The sequence below is a fragment of the Geotrypetes seraphini genome, chromosome 6, assembly GCF_902459505.1.
Source record: "Geotrypetes seraphini chromosome 6, aGeoSer1.1, whole genome shotgun sequence".
Classification (NCBI taxonomy): domain Eukaryota; kingdom Metazoa; phylum Chordata; class Amphibia; order Gymnophiona; family Dermophiidae; genus Geotrypetes; species Geotrypetes seraphini.
The window spans coordinates 211,153,767-211,177,622 of NC_047089.1; the positions used below are offsets into that span (position 1 = coordinate 211,153,767).

At 45.1% G+C, this 23,856-nt stretch overlaps 1 protein-coding gene across 1 annotated transcript in view; it reads left to right on the forward strand.

Annotated features, from left to right (window-relative positions):
* Positions 1-23,856, forward strand: part of LOC117362604 (G protein-coupled receptor kinase 5-like) — a 232,139-nt gene that overhangs the window by 159,126 nt on the left and 49,157 nt on the right. Inside the window, exons 3-4 of the mRNA XM_033949220.1 lie at positions 9,429-9,541; positions 22,731-22,808. Coding sequence (XP_033805111.1) covers positions 9,429-9,541; positions 22,731-22,808 — 191 coding nt within the window. The remainder of the gene's footprint in view (positions 1-9,428; positions 9,542-22,730; positions 22,809-23,856) is intronic.

Genomic DNA, 23,856 nt, shown 5'->3' on the forward strand with positions numbered 1-23,856 from the left:
CAGATTTGTGGCAATTTTGCAGTGGATGCTTATTTGAAGGAAGTCATTGTTCCATGTGCTTTGTGGAGTGGGTGGGAGGTGGGGCAGGAGCTTTGGGCTTCATTTCCTCTTATGCTTCTGGTAGCTTAGGTGCTCAGCTGGAACATTTTCTGGGCCATAAATTCCAGCAAGAGCGTCCCCAGCAAAGAGCAGATGCTTGCCAGTGGACAAACACCAAAAGTCAGCACAGAAGACCCTGCCAGGACCACCTGGGCAACATGGGCAGTGGTTCGCCCCCAAATTCATACACATGATGTATGAAGCCTTTTTAAGTTTCAAAAGTCAGTCTAACCCTGTGGAAGCCTTGGCGGAGGTAGCACCAGGGTTTTTAGTAAAAGGCACAGGGTCTACCCCAAGAAACCATGCAGATGTCACAGGGATCCAAGCTCTGAAAAGCATCCCTACTAGGGGTTCAAGTTTTGAATAAGGCTACTGATGGCCGTCATTTATTACTCCATATTACTTTGAGGGCTAAATCTTATTTGCTTTTGGTTGTTTATGAGTCTAATGTTGCTGAATGTTCCTTCCTTGAAAGATTACTTCAGCTTCGTTCTCGTTACCCGACAGACCCCATGTTAATAAAGGCAGACTTTAATATAGTCTCTGATCCTGACATTGACAAATCTTCTAGGCCGGCCACGCCTTTGGGGGTACGGGAACAACTTCTTGCAGACTTTTGTTCTTCGCTTCCGGTGGTAGATCCCTGCCATCTTCTCAACCCTGAGGTTCGTGATTTCACCCACTTATCGAGAGCTCATAATACTTGGTCCAGGATTGACTACTTGTTTTTATCTCCAGAACTCTTTCCCCATGTGGTGCAAACTTAAGATTGATTCTCTGTGTATCTCCGATTATACTCCAATTTGAATTGACATTCATTTAGATACCTCTTATTCAAGAGACTTGTTTTGGCGCTTTCCCCAATACTTAACGCAGGATTCAGAATTTAAAAAATTTTTATTAAACCAGTGGGATGATTTTTTGTGACATAATTCTCAACATCAGGATGATCCCATTTTGTTTTTGGAGACCGCTAAATTGGTTCTGCGAGGACACATTCTTTCGTATACATGTTCACGGGCCTGTTGTTTGAATAGGGAATAGTTACACTAGAACGGGCTTTGAAAGCAGCCAAGCTGGTACATTTGTCCCATCCCTCGGCAGAGACTAGGGAGCAGTATTTGACAACTCAGGCCTCTCTTAATTCTTTACTCCATTCTCGTATTCAGAAATGGGCCTCTTTCCATACATATCGTTTTTCAGTGCTTTGGCAATAAACTTGGCTGCTTGTTAGATCATTTGATTGAGACACACCATAGCTGTAAACTTATTTTGGCACACCACACTCCTGGTGGTGGGTTGGTCTCCCAGACGACTGAGGTAACACGGGTTCTTCATGATTATTTTGCCAAGTTGTATGACTCACAGTTGGATGCGTCTTCGGATCTTATTGTAGACTATTTGCAGTCGTCTGGGATGCCGTATCTGCCTGAGTGAGTGGTGGAGTATTTTTTAATCAACCCTTCCGGGCTTTGGAACTTCAGAAAGCCATTAAAGCTCAGAAATCGGGAAAGGTCCCGGGTCCAGACAGGTTTTCGGGAGAACTTTATCAGTTGCTGATGCCTCAGCTTTGTGACCTATTATTGTGTTATTTTAATGAGGCTGTTCAGCGGGGCTCATTCCCCTGTTTTGCTAATTAGGCTCTTATTACCATACTTATGAAACCTGGAAAGCGGGAGGACGATCCTGGCTCTTATTGTCCCATCTCATTGATAAAGGTGGATCTTAAGCTTTTTCGCGTATGTTGGCTGATCGTCTTGCTTATCTCCCCTCTTTGATACATGATGACCAAGTTGGTTTTGTCCGTGGACGCCAATCAGTATGTAATGTGCGCAAGGTTCTGTTAGCTATGGCTCACTGTCGCCATCATTGTATCCCTGCCCTTTTTGTTAGCTTAGATGCCTCTAAGGCTTTTGACAGTGTTCACTAGTCTTTTCTGTTTCCAACTCTGGTTCATGTAGGTCTCCGGGGTTTTTATTTAGAAGCAATTCAGGCTCTTTATGCTAGCCCACGGGCTTCTTTGTTAGTTAATGGAACTCGTTTGGATTCTTTTCCCATATTGCGGGGCACTAGACAAGGGTGTCCCTTTTCCCCGCTTTTATTTCTTCTTATGTTGGAGCTTCTCCTCTGCACTTTACGATTATTTGATCAGGTAAGCAGTTTACGTATTGGTGGTGGGGAAATAAAAACTTTGGCCTTTGCGGATGATCTGTTTTTTGTTTTTACCAATCCTGTGGTGTCTTTATCTACGGTGTTGGATTTGATTTCTGAGTTTGACTTCTATTATGGTCTTTCTCTTAATTTGGATAAGTCGATGGCCCTCCCCTCTTTTTCAGCGGTTCGTACTGTTTGGCCAGGGGTCTTTCCAATACAGTGGGCTGATACTCACCTTAAACACCTCAGTGTCCTTCTACCTATGGCTCTGTCGTGCCTTTATGCCATTAACGTTGAGCCCTTATTGTGAGATTTGTCTAATCAGCTGCACCTTTGGTAGAGGTATCCCCTTTCTCTTATGGGTAGAGTTATTTTATATAACATGGTTGTTGTGCCTTGTTGACTTTATGTTTTCCAGGTGTTACCTCTTTATTTGGCTCATCTGTTTGGTGGAATGCTTTCTCTGGGTGGGTAAACGGGCGCGCCTTTCTTATTGGAGAGAAGCCTTACCATGGTATAAGGGAGGATTAGGCTTATTGAATCTTCGCTTTTTGACTGTTGGTTGCGGTTTGCTCCATATTAATGATTTATTTCATAGCACCACTTACTTTACTAATACTCCCTTGGAACTTTCTTGTTTTCGGACTTTTCATTTTAGTGTATTTTACATGCTATTCCTTCTGGATGTCCGGGGAACCTTTCTTGCACTGTTTTACACAGTTTTTTGAAGAGAGTTTGGAATTGGATTTGTCGTTTTCATGGTATTTCGACTTGTGTCTCCCCTTTCTTGCCTTTACGTCTCAATACTTCATTTCCTCCTGGTACTGATACTGCTGCTTTTATTGGATGGGAAACAAGGGGGATTCATTACTTATTCCAACTAGTGGCGGACAATGGGACTATCAAATCCTTTGACCAATTACAAAATTAATTTGATATACCCTCTTCTGATGGTTTTGTGTATTTTCAGATTCGACACTATGTACAATCTCTCCCTTCGGGAGATCTAGCTGCTTGTCGTCACGAATTGTTGTCCACGGCTTATACCATTGGATCTCAACAGCTAGTTCCACTTAAATTTCATCACCGTTACCTAAAGGATGAATCCCCTTTACTTGACCATCACAAGTTACGGGATGCTTGGGCCCGGGATTTACAAATGGTATTACTTGAAGACGCGGTCTCAGTGGCTGTTAAGCTGTTGAGTGTTTATCGAAAATATATGATTTTTTGGGAGCAACATTATAAATTGGTGTTGCATCTCTATATTTCTCCTAAGAGAGCATACTTGGCTTGTTTTCATGCCTTGGCACCCCTCGATGTCATTGTCCAGAGGCGAGTTTGGGCCACATGGTGTGGTCTTGCCCTTTGGTTGTGGCCTTTTGGTACCACATCTTCACTTTTATTGAACATATTTGGAAAATAAAGTTACGTCGTTCTCCTTTGTTACTTTTTGGTGTTCTTCCCAGTTACCATCCCTGACAGTGGGGTACTTCCACCTTTCTTAAATGGACAATAGCGATAGCTCTGAAATGTATTCTTCTGAAGTGGTTGGATGCAGAGGCACTTGATCTTTCTCTATGGAGGACTCGAGTGATCACTTTCATGATGTGGGAACGCAGAGATATTGTGGAGATCTCCTCCCCTCAGGGAACCTATTTCAACTGGTGTGGGAACCATTTTGTTATACTATGGGCCTCTTCTATTAAACTGCGCTAGTAGTTTCTAGCAAAGGGAGCCACGCTGAGTGGCCTGCGCTGCTCAAGACGCTCATGAGCGTCGGGAGCCACGCGGGCCATTCAGCGTGGCTCTCTGCGCTACAAACTGTTAGCGCAGTTTAATAGAAGAGGGGGGTATGACTTCTTTAGCGCGGAGTTGCCTATTGAATTCCTGATATTTCTTGATACTCGTAGGTGTATTTTGTTAACCTCCACATTGTTGATTCCTTGTTTTGTTTTCTAGAGAATGACTCTGGGGTTGGGTGGGTAGGGGTGGAGATTGGGGGATGGGGGGAGGTTTTTCTTTGGTGGGGGCATGGTTGTATTCTATTTTGAAAATGGTAAGAGTTTGTATTACCTTTATCTTGACTTCAGTAAATATTATTTGAACATACCATTAGAAATACATAGTTCACCTCGCAATAATTTCATAATAATCTATCTCCAGTTTAATAGGTTAATAATTCATATTTGGACAACTTTTCTGCTGTACTTTATAAAAGGAGAAAATTAATCATTACCTTAACAATTTAAATAGTTTTATTTATTTAGCCAAAATAATAACATTATAGCATATGTATTCTTGCATTTGCTTAAACATTCATGTTACCTGATGTGGTTAAACAAAATATCTTAACACTTAAGAGGTAAAGGGTTGATTCTGTGTACATCGATTTGCAAAGGAACAATGGGGCTAAGATCTCTCAAATCTGTATATATATATATATATTTTATTTCATAAAAATAGGGAGATATCAAAATTAAACTCTGTGATAAAAATATCAGCAGTATTTCCAATCAATCACAGCTCTTATTATAGCTAATGACTTTGCTTATATAATCATATATCTTTATAGTAAAGTGCTCAGACCATATAACCATGGATTTCAATATGGGGATTTAAGTTTAAACAATAGCACTGTTGAGCACTTTTGAGCACTGGCACGTTTTGCAGCTGTGGTTATCGAACACCCAACTCGTCAGAGATTTCAGAGATTAAGTGGTTTTATCATCATCCAGTAATTTAAGGGTTGGGTTAGGGAGTAGGGACAGTAAAGGCAATGATGGTCCCTATAATAACCACAGTTAGGTGTTATCACCTAATTAAAGGTTATATGGTCTGAGCACTTTAGTATAAAGATATAGGATTAACATAGAAACATAGAACATAGAAGATGACGGCAGAAAAGGGCTACAGTCCATCAAGTCTGCCCACTCTGCTTACCCACCCCCTGTCTATGCCCTAATGACCCAATTTTCTTATCTTGACCCTCGTAGGGATCCCACATGGGTATCCCATTTATTCTTAAAGTCTGGCACGCTGTCTGCCTCGATCACCTGCACTGGAAGCTTGTTCCAATGATCAACCACTCTCTCTGTGAAGAAATACTTTCTGGTGTCGCCATGAAATTTTCCGCCCCTGAGTTTGAGCGGGTGCCCTCTTGTGGCTGAGGGTCCCTTGAGAAAGAAAATATCATCTTCCACTTCGACACGTCCCGTGAGGTACTTAAATGTTTCAATCATGTCTCCCCCTCTCCCTACGTTCCTCGAGAGTGTAGAGCTGCAATTTGTTCAGTCTCTCTTCGTACGAGAAACCCTTGAGCCCCGAGATCATCCTGGTGGCTGTCCGCTGAACCGATTCAATTCTGCGCACATCTTTACTGTAATGTGGCCTCCAGAATTGCACACAGTACTCCAGATGAGGTCTCACCATGGCCCTGTACAACGGCATTATGACTTCAGGCTTTCGGCTGACGAAACTTCTATTGATACAACCCAATATCTGCCTTGCCTTAGATGAAGCCTTCTCCACTTGATTGGCAGTTTTCATGTCTGCACTGATGATTACTCCTAAATCTCTTTCTGCTGAAGTCCTAGTTAAAGTTTCTCCGTTCAAGAAGTACGTCCTGCATGGATTTCCGCTTCCGAGGTGCATGACCTTACATTTCTTAGCATTGAAGCCTAGCTGCCAGGTTGAGGACCAACTTTCCAATGTAAGCAGGTCCTGCGCCATATAATTCTGTAAACTGCATTCACTTACTATATTACATAGTTTGGCGTCATCGGCGAATAGTGTTATTTTACCTTGAAGCCCTTGAGTCAGATCCCCTATGAATATGTTGAAAAGGAGTGGACCCAGGACCGAGCCCTGCGGCACTCCACTGGTCACCTCCGATGTTTTAGAGAGGGTACCATTAACCACCACCCTCTGAAGTCTGCCACTCAGCCAATCATTGACCCATGCAGTTAGTGTCTCTCCTAACCCCATCGATTCCATCTTGCTTAGCAGCTTGCGGTGCGGGACACTGTCAAAAGCTTTACTGAAGTCCAGGTACACGACGTCCAAAGACTCTCCCAAGTCCAACTTTCTTGTTACCCAGTCAAAGAAGCTGATGAGATTGGATTGGCAGGACCTACCCTTGGTGAATCCATGCTGACTGGGATCCCGAAGATTCCCTTAATTCAAGATCGTGTCCAATTTGCTTTTAATTAGTGTTTCCATGAGTTTGCACACTATTGATGTGAGACTCACCGGTCTATAATTCGCAGCCTCTGCCCTGCAACCCTTTTTATGCAGAGGAACGACATTAGCTAATTTCCAGTCCAGGGGAACTTTCCCCTTACTTAGGGAGAGATTGAATAGCTCAGCCAACGGTTTCGCCAGGACATTGCTCAATTCTCTGAGCACTCTTGGGTGTAAATTGTCTGGTCCCATGGCTTTGTTCACCTTGAGTCTTGCCAGTTCACTGTAAACTTCACCTGGTGTGAACTCAAAATTCTGAAACAGGTCTTCTGTGTTTTGTGTTGCCTTCAACTGCGGTCCGTGTCCCGGTGCCTCACAGGTGAAGACTGAGCAGAAGTATTCATTCAGTAGTTTGGCTTTATCGGAATCTGCTTCCACGTAACTTCCGTCCGGTCTTCTAAGGCGTACTATCCCGCCTGTGTTCCTTTTTCTGTCACTAATATACCTGAAGAAGGATTTGTCCCCCTTTTTAATGTTTTTTGCCAGAATTTCTTCCACTCGAAGTTTTGCCTCCCTAACTGCCATTTTGACCGCTGTAGACCTGGTCCTATATTCTACCTTTGCCTCTCTTTTCTCCGTGCGCTTGTAGGAGAGAAACGCTTTTTTCTTCTCCTTAATGAGGTGCGAGATCTCCGCGGTGAACCATTGGGGTTTATTGTTTCTTTGTCGTTTATTTACTGATTTTATGAAGTGGCTAGTTGCTTCATGTATGGTTGATTTCAGTGTTAACCACTTAGCTTCTACATCATCGGTCTCCGCTTGGTCCTGCAGCGTCCGATGGACGAAATCTCCCATGCGTGCGAAGTCTGTGCCCTGGAAATTGAGTACCTTTGTTTTCGTGTTTGATCTAGGGAAGCCTTTCCTAAGATCTCCTACTGAGACCTCTGAGACGCTTTCCCCGTTGGTGAGTACCAGGTCGAGGATCGCCTGGGCCCTAGTGGGCTCCGTTACCATTTGTTTGAGATGTGCTCCCTTTATGGAGGTTAAGAGCCTCCTGCTACCGCTGGCTGTCGCTGAAAATGAGTTCCAGTCTGCATCAGGCATATTGAAGTCCCCTAGCAGTACAGCTTCTCCTCGTAGAGTGATATTCTCTATGTCTTCAATTAATTCTGCGTCCATGTCTTCCAGTTGTCTTGGGGGTCTGTATACCACACCTAGATACAGGCATTTTCTCTGCCTCTTGCCAGGTTTACCCAGAGGGACTCCCCGGTGTACTTGACATCTGTGATCCTGGTGGTTTTGATGTCCTCTTTAATGTATAGAGCTACCCCTCCTCCTAACCTGCCCTCTCTGTCCTGACGAAGTAGATTGTAGCCCGGAATAGCCATATCCCACCCATGTGAGTCCGTGAACCAAGTTTCAGATATTGCCACCACATCTAGGTCGGCATTCCTTATTTCAGCCTCCAATTCTAGAATTTTGTTACCTAAACTGTGTGTATTGACATACATGGCCCTCCATATCTTGTGTTTGCTAAGTCCCTGTGAGGCGTATCCTACCCGAGTCGGTGTGACTCCTACAGAACTGTTTGCAATGTGGGTACTTACCTTGGACATGGAAGCGGAGTTTCGACTCACCTCATCAGGATAATTCCTTTCTGCATTAATATGTGAATGGGTACCCTCCCCCGACTTACCTAGTTTAAAGCCCTGTGAAGCAGGCGGGCTAGTCGGTGTCCGAAGATGTTCTTACCCCTACTGGTCAGATGGAGTCCGTCTGGTCCCTGAAGTCCTTGTAGCGCTTCCCCATGGTTTAGGAATCCGAAGTTCATATCCCGGCACCATCCCTGTAGCCACTCGTTCGGATACGTTCATCTCTGGCTACGTTCATCTCTGGCTCTTCCCTTGCCTCTAACTGGGAGGATCGATGAGAAAACCACCTACGCTCCTGTCCGCTTCAGCCTCTCACCCAGTGCTCCAAAGTCTCTGGTGAGGTCTCCGGTGTGTTCCTGGCAGTGTCGTTGGTTCCTATGTGGACAAGAAGCATAGGAAAGTGGTCTTGGGGCATGAGTAGTCTATCCAGACTGGCGGTGACATCTCGTATCCTGGCTCCAGGCAGACAGCAGACCTCCCTAGATTGCATATCCGGTCTGCAAATTGGTCCCTCGGTGCCCCTCAGCATGGAATCCACGATAACTATTACTCTGCACTTCTTTGGGGGAGCCGGTCAGTTGTCCCTGGAGATGGAGCTGTGTGTTGGGCCTGCTCCTGTTCTGCTCCTGTTCCTCATCGGCAGTTCCTTCCTGAAGAATCTGGAATCTGTTCCTCAGGGTGAGTTGAGGGGTTGATGTATAGCTGCCCTGTTTGTAAGAAGAAGATGAAGAGATTGAAAAAGGGGGGGGGGGGTGTCTCCTATGTTTGCCCGTGGAGGAGGTCACCAGCTGCCAGGAGTCATTAGCTATAATAAGAGCTGTGGTTGTATATATATTTTATAACATTTTTGCTGTAAAGAAGCAGCATGTTATCTCTGCAAGCACAAATTCATAGTTTTGAGAAATGCAAAACCGAGCATTTGTGACCATTTCTTCTGGATAGAAAAATTGCCTGTGACATTATTAATGGATTAATGAAATTCATTTATCAAAAAGTTCAAACATTGCATGAATATACAGCCTCATTCTACATAATCAAAAACTAATCCTTATTTCATGATGAATAACTTTTGGACTAGAATTTATCTTAAATAGAAAACTATCTTTTAGATATTTTTCCTAAAAAAAAACATTTTATTAAAACAAAACAAAACCCAAAACATTGATTTTTATCCACCCTGCATGAGAGATTTCCATAATGGAGGTGACAGGCATGTAAATCTGTCTCATACATGTTCATTAGGTTAATGTCTTGAAAATAATACATGACCACGTGGGTAACCAGTGCAGTTTCTTCAGTGTCTTTGCCAGGTTCATTGTTCCCTTTTTATCTCTCTTCCAGAAAGAGACTACACCAGCCTTTGTGACAAGCAGCCCATCGGTCGCCTCCTCTTCCGCCAGTATTGTGAGACGAAGCCCGAGCTGCTGCGCTGTATTCGATTCTTGGACGCTGTGGTAAGCAGAGGCGGGCATGAGCTTATGGTACTGGGGTAGAGGGGAGGTGGGCAATTGACGCCTATTAATGTGGCATAAGTGGGCACCCTAACATGGAAATGCCAATTTAAGCTAGAGTTCTATAGCAGAATCTTAAATTTTGGGGCACTTTATAAAATTGATCCCTTAGTGCAGGGGTGTCCAACCCGTGGCCCATGGGCCGCATGCGGCCCCATGAATTCTGTGCAGTCCCGCTCACGATGCGGTGTTTTCCTCTGCCGGCTCCCTCCTCTGTCATGCTGCAGCGTTTGCTTAAAGCCGCGAGCAGCGAATCCTATGTGCCTCTTGCGGCTGACCCTGAAGTGTTCCCTCTGACGTTGCGAGATCAGAGGGAATGCTTCCAGATCCAGCCGCAGGAGGCGCATGGAAGGCGCTGCCCGCTGCTTTGAGCAAACGCTACAGGCAGGGCTTTTGCTCCAAGAGCCGCAAGTTCAGTGCCGCCTGTAACTTCAGCCAGATCCTGGGGAGCCCATAGTGAATGAACATCAAGGCGGCCACTGAGAATGAGCTGATGACCCTGCCGGGGGTGAGCCGGGCGTTGGCAGCTGCAGGTGGCATGTGCGCCCATCGAGCCCTTCCCCGGCGTGCACAAGTTCCGACCCTTGCTGCGCGTGGCCACGTGGAACCTACAGCACTCCTTCATGTACAAGGCCAACAACCCAGTGCTCTGCATGACCCTGCTGGAGAACGGGTAAGGGATCAGCAGTATTAAGCAAATGCTTCACTTGGCCATGAGGGGTAATTTGGGGGTGAATGCTGCGCTGCTGATGGGTGTTTGGGTGGGGGGAGAAATGCTGCTTCTGCACAGGGAAGGGAAGGGGGGAAGAGAAATGCTGCTGCTGCTGCACTCAGTTGGGGAGAGAGAGGGAAGAATGGAGAAGGAAAAGGGGGAGGAATGAGAGATGTCATGTCCATGGGAGGGAGAGATGCAAGGGCATGGGAGGGGAAGGGAGGGAAGGAGACAGATGCCAGGGCAGGAGAAAGGAATGAGAGGGGATTCCAGATAATGGAGGGGGAGGGGAAGGGGGAGTTGGAAGGAAAGGAGAGATGCCAGGGCATGGGGGAGGGAAGGGAACCTAAGGAGACAAATGCCAGACCAGAGGGAGAAGAAGTGACATTAAGGAGGTACCAGGGCATGGGGGATGGAAGGGACGGAGATAGAGATGCTTGACCATAGGGTGGAGTGGTTAGGAAGGAAGGAAAGGAGAAGAAAGAGATGTCAGAGCATAGGGGCGAGGTGGAGACAGAAAAATGGAGAGGGGTGAAGCTGAAATGAATTGTATACAAAGGAGAGAAGGGGCACAGGATAGACAGTTTATGGAAGGAGCATAGAAAGAGGGAAGATATCATATGGAACGGGGAGAGAGAAGACAGATAAATGGAAGGGGCAGAGAGAGAGAGGGCAGATAGTGGATGGAAGGGGCTGATGCTGCATGGAAGACAGAGTGAGGACAGATGCTGTCTAGAAAGAAGAGAGTGAGGACAAGATGATTAAAGCAAGGGGGATTTGTTAAGAGATGGGGTTTTTTTGTGGTGGGAGGGTATTAAAAAAGTGCCAGATTGGGCGTGGGGGGAGAGCTTATGGGACCAGAAACAGAGGACAGAGAAAGATGGTAGGCAATGGTCTGAAGGGAGAGAAGTTAAACCTGGGATAGTGTGGAGGAAGAGGGAAAGAGATACTTGAAAGGAGAACTGTTGGGAAGAGAAAGAAAGAAATGGTGGACCTGGAGAAGGGAGGCGGGCAGGCAGGGGAAGAGATGGGATGAGGACAGTTGGGAAGAGAAAGGGAGAGAAGTTGGATCTGGGGATGGGAGGGAGGAAGAAATGTTAGGCCTGTGGATGGAAGGCAGAGAGATGCAGCATCTCTCTCTTTTTTTCATCCATTCCATTGTTCAACATCAAGGGGGAGGGAAGAAGAAAAACAGAAAAGAGAGAGAGCAAAATGTTGGACCATGGAGATAGAGGAGGAGAGATGGAACCATTGGAGGGCAGGAGGGAAGAGAGCTGGGATAAGATGATGCTAGGGGATGGAAAGAAAGGGACAGCGTTATAGTCTGACCAGTGGAGAGAGGGAGGGGGATTCTGAAAGTGGTGAGCCATGTGGATGAGGTCAAAATGGAGATGACAAGATGAGTGAGAGAGCAGTGAGTACAGTGGTAGAAATGTGGTAATGGGGAATAGATAGAAGGGAATAGGAGGCTGGGAAAGTAGTGAGATGGAAATGGGAGAGCTAGAGACAGAGAAGAAGGAGAATTGAGAGATAGCTGAACATTTAAAAAGAAGAAGGGTGAGAAAGAAGGCAAGATTTGAGTAGACAGAGGCAGAAAAGAAAAAGTTAAGAAAGCTGAAAGGGAAAAATCAATACGTTGGAGACAGGCATAAGAAGGAAATGGAATGAGAGAAGAGGAGAAAAAAAATGGACAGCAGACACTGGAAAGAGAATTAGTTGAAGATAGAGAAAAAAACAGAAAGCGAAACTGGGACCAAGATGATGGAAAAACAAAACATCCAGACAACAAGGTAGAAAAAATGGTTTTATTTTGAATTTATTAACTGGAATATGTTAGCTTTGGGATATGTGCATCACAATTATTTTTGTATTCAGTGGCGTAGTCATATACAGCTGATTTGGGGGAGGGACTAAAGCCCAAAATTAGTGGATAGGCGCCAAAGTTTCTCCCTGCTTGAATGCAATTTATAAATACTTGAGCTAGTGGGGATTCCCAAGCCCTGCCAACTGAAGACATCTTCCTCCAGTCTGGCAACTCAAAATCTCCAAGCTTTGCAGCCAATGGCAATATCCTCAAGCTGCCACTGCTTTCATGCATGCATGAAAGCCAAAGGGGGGCAGGGAGGAGGGAAGGCAGCAGCTCTGCAATATTGCTGCCAGCTGCAGAACTTGGGAAGTTGGAGGGGGAGGAGGTGGCTATCAGTTGGTGAGGCTTGGGGATCCCTACTAGCTACAGCAGGGGAGATATTCATTTTGAGGGAGCCTAAGCTCAAAGTGGGAGGCCCAAAAAAAGCAGTAATATTTACCCTTATTAAACGATCCTCCACGTGCGCTGCTGACAGCTGATTTAGCATCCCCGCTCTGATGAGGCTCACCTCTGAAGAGGCTTACCGTAGCTGTAATAGAAGTGAATGAGAGAACCAGGAGCGCACATCCCTGCTCATCAGAATGGGGATGCGGAAGCCTGTGGCTGCTCCCACTATCAGCGGTGCACGTGGAGGATCACTCAGTCAGGGTAAGTATTACTGCTTTTTTGGGTTCCTCTCCACAGTGTCCCTTTAATGAAGGTTTATTATTAGATACGTACATCTTCTATATTAGTGATTGCAAATTTGGGACCTGCTCAACCTTTTTTTGGCTCATCAGCTAGTGTTAGTGTTTGTGCGGCCCCAGAAAATTTTTTTTCAGCCAATGCGGCCCAGGGAAGTCAAAAGGTTGGACACCCCTGCCTTAGTGTGTGGATTAGTCACCATAGCTGTGTGTTACCACAGGCTAATTCTTGTGGTAGCAACAACTAAACCGTTTCTTAGTAAGTGTCCCTAAATTCTGTGCTGTGGTCCTGGGTACATAGGGTAGGATGGGTCTCACTCTTAGGGCTCCTTTTGCAGTAGCAAATCTCCTGCGGCAAATGCACTGAAGCCCCAACTGTAGCAGTTTTGTAAAAGGAGCCCTTAATGGCATGACTCCTGTTTTATCTTACATTCCCCCATTCTTGTCCCCTGTGCAAAAAAAAAAAAAAATCTGTGTTGGCCTTTGGTAGAACTTTCTCCGATCTTCAATATAAAAATCTTAAAAGCTAATGAGAGATCATCCATATTTTGACCAGGAAACTTTGGCCTGAGTTTTGACATTTTCTCGAGAGCGCAGAGTGTATGGATTGTTGCTTTTTTTTTTTTTTTTAATATGTGCATAGGGGAATAAGCTGGAACGACAACAAATTCCTCTCTCTGCCTGGGACATTCAAAGCAGATGATGTGGTGTTTTTGAAAATAGCCCTGTTCATATAATGTATCTCATTAGCATCGATCAGTGTTTTCTTTTTGTGTCCGTCTTGGGAGTTGTGGGATTCATACTCCTAAGCAGGTTTCTGGAGGGGAACTTGGTTTGGACACAGTGATCAGAGAGGCTGGACTTAGCCCTGAGAAAGATTGGTTGCAGGGCCACATGTGGCCTTCACTCAGTCTTTTTTTCTTTTTCTTTTTTTTTTTTTTTAACCCAATGGTTTCCTGCTTCTTTAGCTTTCCAGCTTTATTAAGAAACTGGGTGGGGGTGGGGGGTGTCTTCCTGTATTTGATATCTACAGTACTCCCAAATAGCTTCCAGTCAGTGCAGCGATGGTCCTAGGCCCAGGAACTTCCCCAGGATTGCTTCTGAAACCTGGCAGTTAATGGATCCTAGATCCAGTCATTAGTTGTTGCCATTGAGTGATGATTGGCATTCTCTCTTCTTCCCCTACCACCAAAGGCCAAACACTGCCTTGGTCTACAGCAGATGTGGGCAAATGTTTTGGTACAAGGCATGAGTGGGCTGACAGTGATCTGGGCCCCTGGGCAATAAGGGACATCATCAAAAGTGGTTAAACTTGGAGTCTTGGGAAGAATGAATACCTTGCTGCTATGGCCCTTCAGGAATTCCTCTGTTGTTCCAATGGCCAGTTCACCTATGGTCCCAAGGGCCCCAGAGAGTAGTGTCTAGATCAGTGTTTTTCAACCTTTTTTGGGCAAAGGCACACTTGTTTCATGAAAAAAATCACGAGGCACACCACCATTAGAAAATGTTAAAAAATTTAACTCTGTGCCTATATTGACTATATATAAAGTAATTCTCTTGAATAGGAATCAAATAAACACAAAGAAAGTATTTTATAATTACTTTATTATGAAATATTAAGTAAACAGAATAGTGAAAAATTATAAAATACTTTATTCAGTGTGAAACCTGGGCCTGTTTGGCTGAACACAAAGCTGATATTCTGGCTGGAATCGAAGAAAGACACACACGTAGCTCTTCGTCAACAGCTCTCAGTCTCTCTCTGTATTTGGTTTTTATAGCATACAAAAATAGACAAATATACCCTCCATCCTTTTTATTAAACCACAATAGCAGTTTTTAGCGCAGGGAGCTGCGCTGAATGCCCAGCGCTGCTCTTGACGCTCATAGGCTCCCTGCGCTAAAAACCACTATTGCGGTTTAGTAAAAGGTGACCATATTGTAAAATATAGACAGCAGATATAAATTCAGAACTGTAAGTGAAGGGAAGTTTTCATCTCTGGGAATTTACCCAGTTAACTATTAAGTTATTTGGGCAAATTCCTTTGAAAACTGTGGTAATACTGCCTCCACTTTGCTAAATTTAAAATAAAATCATTTTTCCTACCTTGTCTGGTGATTTCTGGTTGCACTTTCTTCTTCTGACTGTGCATCCAATCTTTCTTCCCTTCTATCAGCCTGTATGCTTTCTCTCCTCCACACCTCATTCCCTCCCCCAACTTTTTCTTCCTCTCTCCCTGACCTTTCTTTCTTTTTTTCTGTTTCTCTTCTTTCCTTCTGTTTCCCTGCCTGCCCCCTTTCTTTCTTTCTCCCTGCCGTTCCCCAAGCCACTGCCATTGCCGCTGCCATTGGGGAACAGGACCCACCAATGGATAACAGGCCCCAAAGCCGACGCTGACGCATGCTCTCCCTGATGTCAATTCTGCAATCAGAGAGGAAGTTCCGCCCAGCCAGGCAGCGATTGGCTGGCCCGAACTTCCTCTCCGACTGCAGAACTGACGTCGGGGAGAAGAAGACTTATCGGCTCGATAGATTAGATCGCCAAGACAAAGTGAGTCCTGGGTGATCGACTCACTTTGCCTTGGCGAGCTACTGGCGCCCCTGCCTCGGGCCCCCTGTCAGCTCCGGGCCCCTGAATGCAGGACTGGTAGTACTGCCCTGATGGCGGCCCTGCGGCACACCAGGCAACATCTCACGGCACACTAGTGTGCCGCGGAACAGCGGTTGAAAAACACTGGTCTAGATTATGAGGAGCGACTGGGTCTCCCAACCCAGACATGACTCCCAATACAGCCAATTACTAAAAAAAAAAACCAAAAAAAACCCACAATTGTTTTCAGCACCTAATTAGCAGTGCCGCTCCTACAGTTTTCTCTGCAAACTACCATCAGTGCTTGGATCCAGAAGGCCCTAATTAAATGACATGCTGACATTCGGGCTTCATTAAAAATGGACTAGTCAGCCCAGTGTGATATAATAATAATAATAGTTTGTTTTTATATGCCACCAAACCATCAGTTCATGGCGATTTACACAATAATAATTACACTAAGCAATTAGAACAGTGTTTCTCGACTCAGTCCTGGAGTAACCTCATTGCCAGTCAGGTTTTCAGGATATCCACAATGAATATGCATGAAAGAAATTTGCATATAATGGAGACAGTGTATGCAAATAAAGTTTATGCATATTTATTGTGGATATCCTGAAAACCAGACTGACAAGGGGATACTCCAGGACCAAGTTGAGAAACACTGTCTTAGAAGCCCTGTATCAGCAGCGGGCTGCAAGAGGGGCTTCACAGGTCATTTATGGTTGTTCATTGAGGCTATGCAATGGACCAGACTTTTTTTTTTTTTTTTACCCCTGTGGAGGTTCTGACTCGCAAGCAATAATTTGCCCACCCCTAATTTAGAACAGCCCCAATGCAAGACCTGAGCAGGCACAGAACTGCCATGGAACATCCAGGCTGTCTCCCACTTGGAGGTCTGCACGAGGCAGGGAAGAGAGGGCAGAAGGAGCTGAGGGCAGATGAGGTTATTGTGCAGTAGGTTTAGTAAAATCTTTTATGTAAGGTATTTTTCACTGCTGCCTTGCTGTCAGTACCACCTCCTGAGTGCAGGAAAGTAAAAAAAAAAAAGAACAGAAAAACAAAACTTTTCTAGCAGTCTTGTAGAAGAAAAATACAATAGGATGCCCAGCAAGTGTGCAGAACACTTTTTTAAAAAACCAGCTTGCAGGACACTGGGACCTGGAATTTCCAATAGTCATCTTCATTGGTGGTTCAGTGTAGAGCAGTACCACAGGCACCATGCAGAGAGGTTTCCTTTGCTGTTCCGAAGCCATTCCTGTGAGAGAAGTGTGTTACTACCACTTTGCTAGGGCTCTGCCTGAAATGCAGTGATGTGTACAGGAGAGTTCAGCTTCCTACTCGTCTGTGGAGTCTTGCTGCTTCTGAGTGGCAGACTCACAGATCCCTTTAAATGAGCATTTAAAAGGAAACACATGTTTGAAAAATAATCTTTAATCTCTCTGTTGACTGCTCTGCTGCAGAAAAACTGAACACAGGCATGGTTTCCAGTGTGCCTGTATTGTATAGATGCACTATTTAAGCATGGGTGACTGGGGCACACTACGAGTGGTGGGTGCGGCTCTGTCCACCTTATTGTGCAGACTGGATAGACGGTGTGGATCTATATCTTCCGTCATTTACGGTGTTACTGAGCGTTCCCAAATGCGCAGCAGTAAACTACACAGACTAGAAACCCCCCCCCAGTGGTAATGCATTTCAGCAGATGCTGTAGTGCTGGGCCCGGGGAAGGAGAATACAGTGGCTTCAAGGGCTTTTTACTTCTCCAGGACTGTGAGATTTCCACCCTGTTTATTTCTCATGGCTTCCATCCAGTGGCCTTTATTAAGGAAAACACAGATGTCATTTGATCCTTGAGAATGATGGTGACCCAAAAACTATGCTCACTATTTTAGCCCTTGAAGTTCCTATTTCAAGCCTTCCTGCTAAGAAACTAAAGCTGGAGAAGTTTGACACCTGCCCTGGTTTGTTGTTTTCCCGTTCATTGTACCAAGTGTGTCCTTCATCTCCTTATGCCTGTCTGGAGCTTTCCGAGGACCAAGGAGATCCTGGTACCTGCCCTAGAAGCTCAGAATTTCATAGAGATAAAGCAGAGCTCATGCCAGAAGGCTGAAGCATTTTCTTTTTTTTTTTTTTTAAATCTTTATTCAGTTTTAAAAGCCAACATAAAGTACAACAGGATAACAACAATTAGTACAATAAACAGCACTCATTACAATCAAATGATATAATAAGTACATAACAGCCCCGTCCCGCACCCTCCCACCCACCCTTCCTGGAAGTGTATAACTGACATTCATACAGAAATCAAAGGATAATACTAATGATCAAGGCTGAAGCATTTTCTACTGTGCTGGCTAAATTTAAGAGTAGCTTAAAATGCTTTCTTTTTAAAGAAGCCTACGACTGATTTATCCCATGCCTTTTTAATTTATCTTCGCTTTTTAAAATTAAAATATTTCCCAATCCTTCCCTTTTGTTTTTATCCTTTTTTTATTTTTTTTTTTTAAGAATTGCAATTTTTCCCCTTCTATCCTTTTGTTATACCCTTTCCCCTCCCTAAGTTAGTCTGTCTTGTATAGTTTTTGTTTATTTTAGATTTTAATGTACAACGCTTTGAAATTTTATGTCAAGCGTTTAATCAAATTTTAATAAACTATAAACTAATAATAAAAAACTATAAAAGTTCAGTTCTAGGGCAGGCCAGTGAACCGGAAGATGTTGGGCGAAAGGACGGAGATTAGCAAGATGAGATCCATAGAAAGAACTTTGTACCCATCCAAAAATGTTCCTCAGACGCATGTGGGGGACCACCGACACCTTTTTTTCCCTGCCAGATGTACTCCAGCTGTTCCACGGTTTAAACTACTGCAAGCCCTGCAAAATGAAAACCACAGCACGGCTGTTGGCAGTTTCACACACATTTTAGAGGGAATTTTGGACATTTATTTTACTGAACTATCCTTGGGCAAAAAAAAAAAATTTTTTTTTTTGTTGTGGTTAGATTCCCCATCGCTTTTGGATGATTATGCTTGGACTAAATCCTTCACGTTTGGCAAGTTGTAAAACCTGCCCTTGGCTCATGCATTCCAAGACAAAACAGAAAAGGCTAAAGTATGTAACACGCTGGAATATATTAGGCGCCTTGCTCTGGAGCAGGGGTCCTCAACCCAGTCTTTGGGACGCATCCAGCCAATCAGGCTTTCAGGATACCCTGGGCCGAATTAAAGGGTAAGCCCAGTAAGCACATGCCTCGTGCCCGAGGAGGTCAGGGGGGCCTGATGAGCTGCTCGCTTGCATGTCTCCCGCCCTCCTTCCTTCTCCCTCCCGTGAAGCAGTTGCCATATTGCTTTCCTATCTTCCCCGCCTCCCCTCCGAATAGCGTTCTTATCCAGGCGAGCATTGGCTTCCTCCCCTCCCTCGCTGTAGATCTTGGTGTTTTAATTTGTCTGCATCAGTGCAGTGATTCAATTAGGCAGCCTCGGGGGGGGGGGGCCTTTGCCTGATCATGGCCCTCCCCTAATGATACAACTTTCTCTCTCCCCGGAGATGGGTGTGACCTAGCAAAGTCCCTGAGGCTGCCTAAGTGAATTGCTGCACTGATGCTGCCAGCACTGCTGCGGGCAAGTTAAAACCCTGAGCTGCTGCTGCTAGCCCCAGCAGGGGGAAGGCGCTGCTGTCGCTATTTGGAAGTGGAAAGGAGAGTTGTTGCTGGTTAAGGGGGGAAGGGGGAACTGGATCTGGTTGGGGGGGAAGGGGAGCTGTTTCTGCTCATCAGGAGGGGGGGATAGAGAGGTACCTCACTGGACTGGAAATGGAGGATGGTGAAGGGGGATCTGCTGCTGGTTAGGGACAGAGCTGCTGCTGGACCTGCAAAGAGGGAGGAGGAGGAGGAGAGGTGCTGCAAGACTGGGGGAGGGCAGTGGAGAAGAGGGGAGAGAGAGAGTGAATTGGGGGAAAGGGGACACTGGACTCGGGGGGGGAGAGCAAGGAAGAAAGAGAAAGACATAGAAGCCACAGGATGGGGAGAGTATGGTACAGTAGTTAAAGCTACAGCTTCAGCCATGCTGCTCCTTGTGACCCTGGGCAAGTTACTTAATCCCCCCATTGCCCCAGGTAAATTGGACAGATTGTTAGCCCGCTGGGACAGAAAGGGAAAAATGCATGAGTACCGGAGTAAACCGTTCTGAGCTCCCTGGGAGAATGAATGAATGAATAAATATATGGGCAGAAAAGAATACAGAAGTGATGCACAGAAAAGAGATGCTGTGCATGGAGGGAGGACAGGGACAGACAAACAGGGGAAACATAAGAACAGCCTTGCTGGGTCAGACCCAATGGTCCATCAAGCCCAGTAGCCCTTTCTTTCAGTGGCCAATCTAGGTCACTAGTACCTGGCCAAAACCCAAGGTGTAGCAATATTCCATGCTACCGGTCCAGGGCAAGCAGTGGCTTCCCCCATGTCTTTCTCAATAACAGACTATGGACTTTTCCTCCAGGAACTTGTCCAAACCTTTCTTAAAACCAGCTACGCTATCCGCTCTTACCACAACCTCCGGCAAAGTGTTCCTGAGCTTAACTATTCTCTGGATGGAGAGGGGATGGGGGACACAGAAGTGCAATATTGATCATGGGGGTACGAAGGGACAAGGAAGCAGAGGGTAGATGCTAGACAGGATAGATAGAGAAGCAGTGGGAAAGAAAGTGGACATGGAGAGAGAAGATATGTCAAAGGGACAGGACACCCTGCAAAGGTAGGAGAAAAATAGAGAAAAGCCAAAGAGAGACAGACACTGCGAGCAATAAGACCGAGATAACAGAGATAGAAAAAAGTATTTCATTCTGAATTTATTAATTTTAATGCATTGGGAATGCACATTTCTGATACAGTGTTTCCCCCACAAATTTGCGGTTTGCGAATCAGACTCACTCATTTGCGGTCTGTTCTGACTGACTCTTCCTGTAGTAAAGTCAGACTACACCCATCAGGAGCTGCGTGTCAAAGCAGCTCCTGATTGGTGTAGCCCGCCTTTATTACTGGAAGAGGTGGTCGGAGCAGACCGCGAGTGATTTTTTTTCACCTGCCGGCCCTCCTGCTGCCCTCTCCTGCCTCTCCAGCTGCCCTCTCCTGCCTCCCCTGTCTTTTGACAGTTAAAAAGACGCATTTGCGGGGGTTCCGGGAACAGAACCCCTGCAAATTTCAGGGGAGTACTGTATATCATATTTTAATTTCTGTTTCTCTAGTATTGCTTTATGCCGAGTCTAACTTCTTGGTTTCCAGTTAGGTTTTTTGCCTTCATATCTCTATTACTGATGTGTGTCCCTTGTTTCATATTTGTTGAGGGTCTGTGTGTGTCATGCATGTGTGACCAGGGTATGGTATTCTGCTAGTATGTGGTTTCTGTGTAGAAATCTTGCTGTAGTCCCATTGTTCTGTTTTCTCACTAGGTGATGTGTTAGTATTTTAGGACCTGGTGTTATATTTACAGTGCAATTTTTCGCACATCAGGTTGATGCTCTTTGAGTCTTGGGAGTTAGTACTGTTATGATAGGGTTAAGTTGCAACTTTTTATTTGCACAAGTTTGTGCATAGTGTTTTGCAGTGATGGGATTGTGTCTTGGCCTTACTGAGGTAATATCAAAACGTTTCAATATAATTTTAGTTTGTTATGACATCAGACAGGGCTTTATACAATTTCCAGTAACTGATATGTGTTGAGGTACAAGAAGAGCCTGTTGATCTTGCAACTCCCGATTTCAAGAGAGAGCCAAATCAACAAGCTCTTAGAGAGAAGAGCAGAGTGGCTGGGAGATGTGTGGGTGTGATGGAAAACCAAAATGTCCAGACAACAAAGGTAGAGAAGAGTTATTTTATTTTGGAATTTATTAACTGGAATAGGTTAGCCAGATGGATGGTGGCGGGGCAAGGCCAGGAGGCCCAATGTACTTGTGTGCCTAGGGCTCATCAAAAGATTAATCCCCCACAGTGAATATGCATGAGAGAGATTTGTTTACAATAGAAGCACTGTATGTGGATTTGTCATACATAACTCATTTTGGATATCCTGAAAATCTGACTGGCTAGGTGTATCCCAAGGATTGGGTTGAGAACCACTGCTCTGGAGGGTTAGGGGTCTTGCATTTAGATGTTCCACCATTTCTGTGCTAACAATAACAATACAAAAAGAAGAGATTTTTTTTAAAAAAAGTCCCAAACCCATCTCTCATCACTTGGACATAAACTGCGTTGCTGATTAGACTGGAGACCAAAACTGTGTGTGAGAGCTCTGTGCTCTCTGCCTTGGTGATGTAGTGAGATGGTGGCTGCAGTGGGATTAGAGACTATATCTGAACATAATGGTTTTGTGCTCTCAGCACTACTGGTTCTGGTAAACTGAGGAAAAGTTTGCACAGCTACAGCAGAAGGGGCTAATCTAGGTCAGGTTATTGTTTTTTCACATTCCTTTCTGTACTCCGGGGATACTGCCTGGGGAAATCTGACTTGAGCAGTTTGTGATGTGTGATTGGAACAGGCAGAGGAATCGGTTTCCTGGCATGCATGAAGACTGCTTTGTGCTCTAATTTAGGAAGAAGTGGCTGTTTAAATGCAAAAACTGGTCTGAAGGGACTTGCTGTATTTGCAGAGGGGAGAAAATCCAGTCCAAAGTGCAAACAGTATCTTCTGAAGCCAACTGCGAGACACAGACCCTGTCCAAAGAATATCAATGAATGATTTGCATCCTGGTTAAGCAATTCTAACTGCTTAAAGCTTGGAAAAATAACCATCTCTGCTGTAGCACACAGTTTTAAGGAAGGGATTTCCTCTTTAAATCGGAATCCTATTCTATAGCACAACTCACTTATTTCAGTACTGAGATCCTCCTGTTTCAGAGCCCTGTTATTTCACCTCATTCCTACCTTACAGCACAACCTGCTATTTCAATAGCTAGATCCCACTCTTTCCAGAGCCACCAGTTCACCTCATTCCTACCATGTAGCCTGCTATTTCAGTACTGAGATCCCTCCCTTCCCAGAGTTCTGTTGGTACATCTCACTCTTGCCTTGCATAACACCCCCCCCTCCCCACTAGTGTAGTAGTGAAATACACTCAGAGCTACCAGTTCACCTCACTCTAGCTCTGCAGCACATCCTGCTGTTCTAATAGTGACCTACACATAGGGCTCTGCTGGTTTATCTCGCACCGGTCCTACAGCACCTCCTGCTAGGATGATAAATTATTTACAGGATTAATCCTCTATTGTTGTTTTGCTTTTCACCAGAGAGATTATGAAGTTTCTCCAGATGAAAAACGGAAAGAGACGGGGGATGAAATTATTGGGCGATTTTTTAACTCCAAGGTAAGAAATGTATATGAGGAAGATGAAAATCTAAGGAAGATTCTGACTAGTGGTGTTTAAAAGTTTGCCATGGAAAAGGGCAGAAAAATATCAGATGCAAGAGGTTGAAGAAGATGTCGACTCGGGCACGCCTTGAACACATAAGGGAGATTCTCAAAAGCTTGCTGTGGAAGAAAGACTGGTTGTAGCCAGTCTTAACATCCACGGCAGCTCAGCCTCCAATGTTCAAAAGAGGTTCTCGGGTTCATAGACAAAATCGCGTGAGACAACGGCGCGCCGACAACTGAGCGCAAGGTTGATGGCGCGCCGAAGAAAAGCACTATTTTAAAGGGTTCCGACGGGGGGTGTTGGTGGGGAACCCCCCCTATTTTACTTAACAGACATCGCGCCGGCGTTGTGGGGGGCTTGGGGGGTTGTAACCCCCTCATTATACTTGAAACCGAACTTTTTGCCTGTTTTTTAGGGAAAAAGTTCAGTTTTAAGTATAAGGTGGGGGTTACAACCCCCCAAACCCCCCACAACACCAGCGCAATGTCTGTTAAGTAAAGTGGGGGGGTTCCCCCCCCACACCCTCCATCAGAGTCCTTTAAAATAGTGCTTTTCTTCGGCACGCCATCAACCTTGCGCTCAGTTGTCGGTGCACTGTTGTCTCGCACAATTTAGTCCCGTCACCGGTTCTCGGGGTCTTCTACTAATAGTGGTAGCAGCCACCGAGAACCCTATGCAAATGCATTACAAGGAGCTGATTGGTATCAAAATGAGCCCTCTTTGTAATGTACAGAAGGGAACGCCTACTTCTTACGGGGCAAAATTTTCTGGCAGGTCTGGAGTTGCCGGTATCTGTTTGCGCGTCTGTTGTGTGAGTATATGTCCCATGCCTACGGTTAGAACGCAGCTGATACGCACGGGATACTTACACAACTGCTTGAGAAACAACCCCCCTCCCCACACACACAAAAATAAAGCTCTGGCGCTCTCGCGATTGGAAACTGTACTGGGCCTGTGCAAAAGAGCTGTGCCTACCACTTAGCTCTTGTGTACAGGCACA